The sequence below is a fragment of the Rhea pennata genome, chromosome 13 (assembly GCF_028389875.1).
Source record: "Rhea pennata isolate bPtePen1 chromosome 13, bPtePen1.pri, whole genome shotgun sequence".
Lineage (NCBI taxonomy): Eukaryota > Metazoa > Chordata > Aves > Rheiformes > Rheidae > Rhea > Rhea pennata.
Window position 1 is genome coordinate 3,381,737 of NC_084675.1, and position 12,691 is coordinate 3,394,427.

Sequence of the window (12,691 nt, forward strand, 5' to 3'; positions counted from 1 at the left end):
TGTAAATCAAAGACTCTTCCTCACCACTAGTTTCCATTACGGAAAAGCAGACTGAAGCTTCGTTCGGAAGACTGGCAGCACGAGAAACGGCATCAACATACTTGCTGCTTATGCAGAACCAACTTATGGACTTCAGCAAAAATTAAGCTCTAAGATCTCTGTACTGCAAGTCACAGAGCACTACCAAAACATTTACTCAAAAGTGTAGTATTTTTATCTAGTAGCAAAGATAATTAAATTTCAGAAAATAATTATAATTCTACCTTGACTCTAGCAACTATTAGCTGCATAGCCACCTAGCAAAATTTGGTTAGCTTTTTACAATTCACTTTAAAAGAAAAGAAGTTACCAGTTAAAACATCATAGGTCCATAGTTCACAGAAAAACAGTATAATAAGTGAAAAAAAATCGATTAGATAATAAAAGAACTTCCTGTAAACTTTTTCCAGATCTTATTTCAACTCAGCTGAAGAACAATGTTACAAAAGTTGACTCAGTTCAAATCAAGTCTGGACTGCTCCTGCAAGCCTACAAGCCAAACTGTTTTTTATTTTTCTTAATTCTATCAACTTTTTTTTTTTGCAGGACAACTACTCCAGCACTTAAGAGTGCATGCTCTGCTGAGTTTGTTTTGCAGTTCACTTGGTGGAAAAGTATTTTACCATACGCTAACAGGACTGGATTTAGAACAGGTCAGAAAAGTAAGTCTCAATTATCAAACTACTGAGCATGAAGAAGGCTAATGAGGCTCCTAGTAAGATTCAAAAATTCTAGACAGCAAAGTTGTCACCCATCAGGTCTGGGCAACAGCAACTTACCTGTATAGTTCAGATATACGTATATTTGGGCTAAGGTAGGCATTATTTATTAAACATGAGACAACACATTTTCAGAATGATTTTAGATATCTAAGCTGGAATAGCTGTTCGGGTTTTTTAAAAAACCTATTTTGTTACATGTGAAATAATTTTACCAAGATAACCTGCCCCATTCCCTAGAACAAACTCCTGAGATTTTTCACAGGACAGTACACAATTCTACCACTGTTAACAGCCAAAAAAAGTTAAAAAACCAACCAAACAAAAACCAGTCATGCATAGCAACCATCAAGATTTAAATATATTAACTACTGCTTTTTGGCCACCTCAGCAGTTCTTATATATTGTTTCAGGCAAAGACGCAAATAAAGAGGAAATGCATGAAGTGTACACACTCCCCCCTGGATCTCAGTAAGCATGTTCGTCCCTATATTATCTGGCATAAAAGATATCAAACGTGTACCATTCATCTTAAAGCACAGCGCTGACAAGAAAGACTTCAAATGCATGTTTTAAGTTAAGGCAAAAGTTCAGATAACCAAGTAACGCATTTTTTCTAAGGCAAATGCATGAAATCTAGGATCACAAAGCTGACAGGGCTGAGAGACACTTATCTGGAGAAAAGGGATAAAAACCAAACACCTCCCCCTCACCCCCCAAACATAAAACACAGCAAAGTTATTTCTTAACTACTGAAGGCAAATTCCTCAGCTCCGATTCGCAGGTTTTCCAGACACCAGCATGCCAGGACACAGCGTTTAGGAGTGCTCCCTTTGCTCAGGAGGAGCAGGTCCAAGAAGAAAAAATACAATTATTCAAGCAGTGTCTCGATCACGAGATGAGGGCTTCATTATAACCTGGTACCTGGGGAGGGGAAGATCTCCGTTCATAACCCAAGCCAGTGCTATGGGTATTTGCTAACTAAACATTGAACGCACCAGAAAGTGAAAGTATCCTGCAAGTGCCGAAAACCATGAGCTAACAGAACTTAGAAGGATTTATGCCATAGCAACCAACTTCACAGGCCTTCAAATCAAATCAGTCAAAAGCTTAAAAAAATATTCTGAAGAAAGATTTTAAAATTAAATGATGATTATTACATAGACATCATATTCACCCAGTTCTTTGGGCTTCATTAATTTCTATACAGTAAAAAAAAAAACTTCGAAGCTTTTTCAAGTAAGGGCACATTTTCCAAAGACCGAAACAACAGTCCACCGAGAAAGTGACACTCACGTGCAGGAAAGCTACAGTACAAGAAAGATCATGTAGACATCACCTCCGTACCAGAACATACAGACAGCACACAATTTGGCTATATAACTCTTCAGGTCACTCAATTGCAACCGTGACAAACTACAGCAGCACCAGAGAGACCGAGATCTCATCTCCTCCAGCCTCAGGGAAAATGAGCGTCTAAGTGGCAGGAAACAAACTATGTGCCACCTACTTCTACTCTCGTAATTACCCAAGTCTCTCCTTTTCAATACGTTCAACCATTCGACCAAGAAGAGAGTCTTCCCCATAGCCAGGTCTCTGCATCGCATAGCTTTCTCAGCTCCTCCCAGGAGGCCAGCCAGGTTCAGACTGCTCAGCTTGTGCCACGCTTCCCGACATCAATTTTCCTTCTCCCTTTGCACTTCCATTCCTTTCCTCCTCAATGTTCTTCAGTTTTCTCCCACTGCTCTCTGCTGTGACTTGCATCAGCATCTTCCTTCCATCCTCAGCACTACTCTCTAGTGCACTTCCTTTCCGTGGCTTTTCAGTTCTCTTTCTGCTCCTATTTCTTGCAGTCGTTCTCCATCTCATCTCCTACCTGCATATTCATTCACTCCTGTTGCCCCCGTTTTCCCTACCACGACCACACCTGAGAGAGAAAGAAAACCCCAAAGCCACACACACACACACCAGAAACCCCACCACCACACTGGCAGGTTTTATCCTTCAATTCAAAGCACTAAATCTGCCTTCCACCAAGTTCACAGGAAGTTCCTGAACTAATCCGTCCATGTTCTCCATCCGCTGCCACGCGGAGGCGGCACTTCCACTGGCGCCTCTAACACAAAACCCGTCGTACAAAGCGATACGCATCCTATCAGCTTCGCTCTGCCCAGAGGATTTCCTGATCCTCCTCCGTAGAACTGCAATGGTAAGAGGCAAGAAGTGTCAGTTCACTAGAGAGACTTGCAAAATAATCCTTTTTGTTAAGCCAAGCAGCCCAGGCCAAGCAGAAGCACGCCAAGACCAGCACAAAAGCGTTTCAAAACTCAAAGACAAACCATCTACGGCCAGCAGAAGCGCAGAGGCTGTTAAGACAGCTAAGGACGTGGCAAACTGAGAACCTAGGTTTAATGCTTTGCAATAAAATAAGTGTGCAGGATCCAGCATTTTACACTGCATCCTGGTCATTCGCATGCAGCTTTACAGAGGTGAGAAGGCTACTTTAAGGTATTGCCAAGGAAGTAAGTCGACTACGTATAAGATTTTAAAAGTGTATTTAGAGTTTTCAAGTTTTACTTTCTAAGAGTCAACTGCAAAAGCTAATAATAAATTGAGATTACACATCTAAGCACCCAAAAGGAAAAAAAAAAAAAAAAAAAAGAGCTTAACGATAAGAATTCAGCTAATCTTGGTTAAGAAGCCAAGCCTTAGGAGAAAAGCTTCAGGGGTTGTTCTGATTTTTACCACCATTCTTCTCTTACTGCTCCTCATTCCTGTGTTTTCAAACCATAATCTTTTCGATCGCTTCCTCCCAGGCCCAATCATTCCCTTCCCTAGGCTTCAGTGGATCCTTCTCCCATTTTTTCGGATTTTAGAAGCAGAAGGGACCGTTTTGGCCGTTCAAATTGAAATCCATGTGCCACAAACCTCTGAACCGTTCCAACTCAATCTGAGCTGGAATCGTGACTTGCACTGAGATTTCCAGTGCAAACACAAAGACTTAACTCATTCAGAATCCAGGATCCAGTTACAAGTCTGTAATGAACTTACAGCAGTTCTTAAAACTGTATTTTTATTCTAAGTTAGCTCAACTTCAACTTTGGGAAAGAATTATCCCTTTTTTTCTGAGGGATGTCAGAGTTCCCAAATCCCCGAGCCCCATACAGGTGGCTTTGGCTCATCACCAAGTCAGTCTCCCTTAGAAAAAGGGAGAGGGGTGAGCAAAGCCTTTGGCAAGGCTTCACGTACATTTTCCAGCTTTCTGATCGCTGCCTTAAGAAAAGGATCCCTTTGTGTGTTGATATCCAAACCAGATGAGAGTGCTGTAAGCGCCGAGAGACCGTCACTGCAATACTAACCGCCTTCTCCTTTGCAACAGCACCAACCAGAAAACCAGCACAGTGTCCACCCTCCAGCTCCGTGCTCATCGCAGCCCCTGTTCAGAAAAGCTCACCTGCAAGTGAGACCGACTGCTGCTGCCTACAGAATTAATGGCTCAAAAATCAACTATAATCACTGAAGGCGATGGCCAACTCAGTCAACAGTAAGTCTTCACAATTTGCAGGGCTTTTTTTAAACTTATCCACCCACATGCTATGTTTAAACCACAACCCTCAATTACTTACATCCTTGGACAGGTAAACAGTCATTTGCTGCCACAGCCCAGATGTTTCAAAAACACACTTCTAACTCCAGCCACCGCTCGTGCGTGTACAAGCCGTAAGAGGCTGAAACAACAGCAGGACTTGCTCAAATAAAAGATGGTGCTGCACGCTGATGCAAAACAAAACCTTCTCCCTGCAACTCGATGAATTGCTGAGCTAAAAATCAGAGATCACACTTAGCCACTTCCCAAACAGTTCCAAGCAGAAGGCAAGAAAACCAGACAGCACGCGCACCGACTGTAGGCACAAAACCTCTCTCCAGCTACAGTCTACCCACAAGGGTAGACTCCAAGTGAGCGCTACTGCCGGGCAAGTACTGGGAGCACTCTTTTCCATCTGCAGTTTTAAGATCTTGGTAATGTCACTGGCATCTCACGAGCTTATCGGACCGCTTAAAGAGCCCAGGTATTCAAACAGTAAGGAATGCAACGTTACGTGACAGAAAGCGTCAGTCCCCAGCCGTCAAACGTCACACGCCTTCTGCGGCGTTAAGTCACAGCGAATGTATATTCTGGCCTTTTACCTTGACGCATCTGAAATAGGAAAATTGCTACTCTCAAAATACAGAATGGCCAGATTAACTTGTTTTGTTCTCAACAGAGCCTTCAGCATTAAGACAGACGTTATTTTTCCAGAAAGCCCAGCATTTAGACTCAATTACACTGTCACTGCCATAAAGCTGCTACAGAGGAAACAGAACCATTCAGAATGAAGAAAGTAGTAAAAGGCCAAGACCTTGATTGATCTCTAATCCCAATTTAGCCACAACTGCCTGATGGTAGAAAAATTATTTAGCTTTCTGCCTCAGTAATATCATTTAGATGAATATATACTGTTATTGCTATCACAGAAAAATGCTTTAAATATTACATAGTCTTTGCAAGTGCAGAGTAAGTAAAGCTCAACAATTATGGCATCAAGTTACCTCAAACCGATTAGTCAGTGAATTATGTTTTAACAATAAAATTATGCTCACTAACAAGCCAGAAAAGAGGGCTACATTGGTTAAAATATTTTCATACCTGCTAATGCTTCCTACCTCAAAATTCAACATTAAAAGTTTACTTCTGTTTCAAATGCAAAACATCGTTAATCATGCAAATATTTTACCTAGCAAATATATTAATATTTCATAGGCTTATTTATACTATCACCACCAAGAAAATTAGTTTAATAAGCAGGGCGCAAAAAAGGGGCTTAACAACTACAGTGTTTATGCCAAGTGACAGGCAAGCTCCAAAGTCGCTCCTGCAACAGAGTAACAACCAGAACAGTTTGAAATCTACCACTTTAAACACATTTTTCAAAACCAAACGTGCATGTCACCCCCGTTCTACTACTTTTATATCTTGGTATAAAATTAAGCAGGTAGAGACTAAACTGATGACAAAGTTTAACTCAAGACAGCAACTCCTCCAGCGCACAAGTAATTTTAACTACAAGAAAGTGGATTCAACTGGAAGACTCATCAAAACCATGTTTTCACTTCCATTTACTGACTATAGTTAAAGACGATAAAGCCAACTAGTTTTGATCACTCTAGTCTCCAATTTAGGAGCATCCTTGTCATTCTTGCAATAAGAAAGGAAAGCAAGAAAGCATGATTACCATCTGGCTTCTAGCTTTCAATCAAACAGCTGAACAACCTGAAATGCAGACGAGAGTTCTGCACCTGCAAAAGAAGAAAATGTTCTAGGCCAATTTAGCATTGTACTAAATCAATGGTAAAGTATTTGGAATCAATCCGATTTTTTAAGGAATTCTAAAAACATGTATTGCTTAAATATTTATATAAATTTGTATTAAAAATTCCTTCAAGTTACAAGTGACCTCTCAAAAGCATAACTTTTTTGTAATGATTTGTCTTTGACTATTTCATCTTGTTTCAAACTATTCTTTGCTAAATACTTGCGTTAAACTGCTTCTCTCAAGGATTGACCTTATAAAGGTTGAGAGATGCTCCTAACCTATCAACCAAGGACTCAACACTCCTGATTCTTTAGATTCAGGAGGACTACCTAGCAAAAAGAAACAGGGAGTATTTAGTTCGAAGGTATCCAAGGTAACAAACCAGAATACTGAAACACAGTGTTCATATCACATTCAAATCGGCTAAGACAAGCACATCTCTTTCCCCTATAGTTCATGAACTCAAAAGAAAGGTTTTAAGCAGCTGCTCTGCCCAATCGTTCTAATTTAAAAGCGTTCTAACTTTTCTTTATCACACTATGAAGAAAAAACAACTGAGGCTCTTAAAAGCTCTTAGTTTCAAACCATATCCGCTTTAGAGGAACAGTTTTGATGAGAAAAGTAAGATCACATTAAAGGCCCATGAAGAAAGGCTGCTTCTGCAGCCAATTTGTACTTAGCGTCTTTCGTGCTCCCTATACTGAAGTACTGTCCAAATACTCTCTTCGCTGATGCTATCACATGCACCACACAGCAACTTCACAGAGTTTTCTATTTACTGTACTGTGACTTTTTAAAAACAGACTTACACAGACCATCTCCCCACTACCACCTTTTGCCAAGCAACACTTTTCAAATGCAACCATCATTTTCCAGGTATTGTCCAAACAAATCATCAGATGGCCTAGGGTAAAAAATTAAAAAAAAAAAAAAATGTATCATCAACAGTAACAGCTAACAAAGTACTCTTTCTTCCGATGTTGTGCCCTACGCAAAGGAAATGTCTCAGAAGACCTCAGATCCATTCCTCATCGCCTTGTGTGCCACCCAATGTTGACAAAGCACTACTTTTACTCAAAATCTAAGTATCAATAGTTAAACAATACAAACATACGAAAGTTACTTATTTCTCAGAGTAACGCTCCGTGGAAGTTATTTTTAGATCAGGATAGAGCCCATCAGAACAGTTTTACAGCAGGCTAAGTGTGGAGTCTAAGACGAGCTGACATCATTCTTTGCAAGCTGAAAAGACAAATAAAGAGTCTTCTCCTAAGGTGCCTGTCTGCAGCCGGAGACAAATCTTCATGCAAAATGACCCCAAGATGCCCCGTCACTGCCTGGGATACCACCCTAGTGAAAGATTCACCTTCTATGCCGGCTATCAGATCAACAACTAGCGAACCACTAAGAAACAGGCAAGCTTCAAAAGGGAAGCAAACTTCAAAAATGAAAACTGTAAACCAATACTGTATTTAAAAGAGAAGGAGAGCTTCAAGAGAATACACAGAACCAACCTAAGGGCTTGCACCTGCTGAGAAACGTGATGCGAGACCTCCCTTCATCTTCCGCTTCTCTCTGCGCCTTCTTTTGCGCTAGCTCCTGCTGTCGTGCCCCTCTGAGGGCACGCAACTCACTAAAACAACAAAACTATCCCAGAAAAAGGTCTACCTTACTAAGATGGCTGAAAACCAATAAGCACTGGAACTACGAAAAGAGAGAGGAGGGGCCACGCGACTGGGAGGAGAGGGAAGAAAGGGGGGGAAACAAGACTTGTCCTTTTTGGCAGGCTGCTTGCTCACTGCACCTCCCGAAAGCAGAGCTTCCGAGACCATCTCTGAGGCAGTGCCTCCTTGACTGGGAGTTCAGAGGGTCCCTTCCAGGCACCAGCAAGCAGCAGAAACAAGGACATGTTATTCATAAGCAGATACCAGAGCAGTTTGCAACTACGGTAAGTGTTTCATCAGGACTCAATTTAATAAGTCTGCCACGAGCACCTTACAAAACTGCTTCTCCACGAAGCAAACGTGAAGTTAGACACAAAGCTAAATTCTCTTTTGGATTTTAAGTCAGGAAGTAACCACTGATGTATTAGTTCAAGACTCCCCTTGATAAGTGCAACCATTAAGTCACTGCCATCTGCTGCCTCTGCAATAACGGATGAGACACAAACACAGGTTTTTCCCAAATACATTTCCACTTGATAAAGCGCCATTAAAACTGGCACAGCCTGACATTCTTGGACTTCACAGCAGAGAAGCCAAGAACCAAGGAGAGGCAGCACCAAGTCTTTTTTTTTTCCTTAGCTCAAAGGCAGTTCCTCCAAAAGCTTCTCTGAACTGAAGAGCCACCAGCAACGAGGCAGAAGACGGGGCTGGAAAAAACTCGGAGAAGACAACCAGCTCTTTCTTGAGTTATATCTAAATCATTCATGACAAATATTTAACAACAAAAGAGATTCCCCAGCCAATCTCCCTGCAAAAACCGATCCAGGTCTCCAGCTGGCGTATCTGGTTTCACGCGCCCACGGCCACAGGCCGGCAGGGAGAGGCGGCCACGGCCGCAGCGGGCTCACGCGGGGAAACCGTCCCCGGTCGCCGCTTTCCCCGGCGAGAAGCGGGCGGCGCGACGCTCCTAACGCATCCTCTCGCCGAGCTCTCCCCAATCCCGAGAAAGCTGAGCAAGGGGAGAAATAAGAAAAGCCCCCGCGCTACGACTCCTGCTTCCCGCCAGGGCGCGGACAGGCCTTGCGGAGGGGGCGGCGGGGACGAGCCGGGCGAGCGGCCGGCCCGGCGCAGGGCCGCGGGGCTCGGCTCGGCTCGGCTCGGCCCGGCCCGGCCCCCCGCCGCCGCCGCCTCTTTGTTCGCGGCGCCGGGGCCCGGCGCGGCGCGCTCACCTCGCGCACGTCCTGCAGGCACTCGAGCACGGCCAGGTTGTTGGCCCAGCTGTGCTTGGAGCAGAGCCGCACCACGTCCTCGCGGCACACCGCCTCCTCCGACAGCTTCCACCCGCCGCCCGAGCCGCCGCCGCCGCCGCCGCGGGACCCCCGCCCGCCCGCGGCCGCCGCCGGCGGGCCGCCGCCGCCCGCCGCCTGCGGAGGGGCGAAGGCCAGCGCCGCCGCGGCGGGCCCCGCGGGCTGGGGGCCGCCGGCCGCCGGCCGCGCCGCCAGCGCCAGCAGCAGCAGGAGCGCCGGGCCCGGCCAGCGGCTCCGGACACGTCCGCACGGCGCCATCTTGGATCCGCCACCCCCGGCGCGGCCGCCCGCCCCGCCGCACGCGCGCGCGCACACGCAGGCACGCACGGCGTATGCAAATGAAGGGCCGCCCCTGGGCGGGGCCGCACCGCCGCGCCCCGCCCCCGGGGGCGTGGCCTCGCCGCCGCCGCGGGGGTCAATTAGCATTTGAGGCGCGCTGAGAGGAGGGTTCGCCTGACGGGGAGGCAAAGCCCGGGCAAGGGGGAGCGACCCAAAATGTTGAGCAGCTGCCCATTAAGTGCCCGCCAGGACGCTCGGGGGCGAGCCAAAAAATAAAATAAAAATAATTTAAGAATAAAAGCAAACCCGAAGGCGTGAGATCACGCGATTCGAGATTGTGTCACAGCGGAACGAACCGACACAGACGGCCTTAATCGCCCAGACGCCTGCCGAGTTTGGCACCGGCCCCGGGCGCGCTCCCGGTGGGCACCCGTGAGCCGACATTCAGCCAAAGGGCCTGGCTCGCCTTTCCCACGCAGGGGCCCGGCCACGGTCCTTTGCGCTGTCGCAGGGGGTCGTTTGACATTGGTCTCCCAAGCAAAAAATCCTGCGACGCTCAAGCTCCCACCCTGCCTGCGGCTTCCCAGGCTAATCTCGGTGCTTGGCGGGCAGCCGTGGCCAGGTCGCTATGGAGCAGCTTCCCTGGAAATCAGGTTGCCTGACACAAGCATCGGGGGCGGGGGGGGGAAGGGATAAGGAGAAGCACGAGGGAAAACATGATTGAAACAGCCCAGAGTAGCGCCATTCTGGCCAAGGATGCAACGTGGTGGAGGACGCAGACCCCGCTGGCCACAGCCAGGCCAACTTTTCCCCCATCAAAGGCAGGAGAGAGCTGGAAAGCAGAACTGTGGGGTGCACAAAGAGCCTGAGGGCAGGCTCCCGTGGGTTCGCGCAGCCTTGGGAGCTCGCTGGAGAAGTGCTTTTTGACGCGTGGCCGCCTGCTTCCTTTGGCTGAGCAGCCCACCAGGCAAGCTTTGTTGGAAACCTCTTCCCCAACTGTTGGCTTTGATGTACTGCAAAATCCCGCACTAAATAAGTGTCTCACGAAGAGAAGCCCTGCGCTCGCTGCAGCCGCCTAGCAAATGAAACAAGGGTGAGTTATTTCTTTGCTTTTAGCGGCATCTCTGCTCACGCAGGAGCCCCGACAGCTTGTTGCAGCTGCACACCCTCCCCTTTGGCCCGGACTCCGTGGAAATTCCCTTATCGCAACATTTTAAGCGTGTTGCCAGGAAGGCTGTCGGAGGCCAGGTGCTGCGCTAGGTGCTTGCAGTCACCTGCTTTTGCAGCGCAGGGCAGATGCAAGTCTCTGTTGCTGCTTCGAGCAATAAAACGCCTTCCTAGCGCCTCCAACTCAGAGCAAGGAAGGGGTAAAGGCGCCCCTTGTTAGTTGTTGCAATGAGTCTAATTCCTTCCCAGCAATGTCTTTTCTCGCCAGCTCACCACCTCAGGGAGAATAAAAGCTATTCCTCAGTCTCCAGGGAGAAGAGGGCTCCAAGTTTTAATTGGATGCAGACGCTCGGCATCTCGGCACAGCCTCCGAAGCGACAAGCTGTCGCAGCCCTCTCCATTGCACGGAGATCCGGCTCGACTGCCCCTCTGCAAAGCTTTGGGTCGGAGTCTTCTGGCCCCAAATTTTGGCTGTACAGGTACCGTTCCTGACGGACGGTCATCTGCAACAACGAAGGCTTTGCAGTCTCCCCAGACAACCTTCTCCAGCGCTTTGTTGCTCAGACCGCCTCAGCAGCGAATACAGCGCTGCGGCTCTACTGGAAAAGCCCTACATGAAGCCTGCAGCTCTCCAAGAGTTTAAATAGAGCAGTTTGCCTCAACCCCAAACGCCGAGCTCTTGCCACCCTCCCTGTCACCCTCCACTGCACCACTGTCCTTTCCCCGTTGCAGTGGCAATTGTCACATCTCCCACGAGATGATAGGGGCCAGACCAAACAGAAAACACCAGGTTTTTTTTTTTTTTTTTGCACGCCTGTTCCTTTCTCTCCCGCTCTCCTCTTTCTCCCCCCCAAACACTTTGGCTACCCATCATAAAAACTGAGCTCAAACCAGGTGTGTTTAGGAATTCAGTAAACTGACAGAAAATCTAGTTGGCACTGAAGGAGAACCAGCTCCCAGTGGATACACTGGCTCCTTCAGTGAAACGAGATTCAGGTTAACCCTGTTTCAGTTACTTCAATGCCCAGTTTTCATCCAAAGTGAGCTATTTTCTTCTACGAGCTCTGACATTTTGGATTATTTCTGTTGGAGTCTCACCACTGAGTCACTGCAAACAGAAAAGCAAGACACGAGGCATGATGGAGATGAAGTCCCTGGGGAACAGGAAGGGGCAGGGATGGCAGCCTCGCTCGCTTGGCTAAGCTTTCCAGGCTAAAGCAAAACTCATCCTTATCCTGTTCTTCCTTCTTTACCGCAACTGTTTCCAATCAGAGGGGAATTTCTGCTCAAACACATAGCAACTACAAACCATCTATTTGCTCCAAAGAGCAGGTTCATCAGCAAAGAGTTGTCTAAATTTCCTTCTAGATGGGCTCCTGGACAAAAACGGGCTACCCTCACGCGAAGCTGCTCGTCTCGAATAAGAAGTGGAGGTCAGGCCCTTCTCTGGAAGGCCGTGCTCCTCCTGAACCTAGCTTTGCCATCCCAGACTCGCCAGCCCCTCTGAGCCGCAGCCCCGGAGGGAGCAGAGGGGCCTCCGGGTTTCTTGCCGCGCTCACGCCACAGCTCTGCTGAACGCTTCAGGCATCCTTGTGCTCGGCCTGTTTTTGCAAGAAATAAGATGAGGAAAGGTGCTCTCCTGCAACGGCCTGGCGCATGCATGTGCTGTTTAACGGCAAGGCAGCACGGCCCCGCTTTCCCTATTATCCACACATCAAATTTACCGTAGGATTAGCCAAGGGGCTGCTTTGACCTTCGAGAGCCAAAGCCGCCTCCCAAGACGAGGAAGCAAAATGATCCACAACAGTAGCTTATTGCCTAAAACACCTACGACCCCCCATCCCCCTAATGAAACGTGCCTTGCATATCACAGAGCTGCTGCTTTTTACAGCTGCTGCCCCTTCGGCTCCTGAAAGCAGCAAGTATTTAATTAACTCATTCGACCTTTTCGGTCCTTGAAGCTTCCATCACGCGACCAGGGCGTCCTTTCCTGGAGGCTGCTGCAAACCTGCGGCTCGGGCAGCGTTACAAGAGGCTTCGCATCCCGCATTTCTGGAAGTTTTGAGTCTGGATTTGAAAAGTGAAAGAACATTAAAGTATCATCTTCCATTTACTTGTTAATAGAATTTAAGTTGTTAACTCTAGTTCCTGTAGGGCATAGA

At 47.2% G+C, this 12,691-nt stretch overlaps 1 protein-coding gene across 1 annotated transcript in view; it reads right to left on the minus strand.

The window, feature by feature from the left end:
• GLG1 (golgi glycoprotein 1) overlaps positions 1–9,341 on the minus strand; it is an 84,824-nt gene extending 75,483 nt beyond the window's left edge. The window contains exon 1 of the mRNA XM_062586232.1: positions 9,006–9,341. Within this exon, the coding sequence (XP_062442216.1) occupies positions 9,006–9,341 (336 nt within the window). The remainder of the gene's footprint in view (positions 1–9,005) is intronic.
• Positions 9,342–12,691: the final 3,350 nt, after the last annotated feature.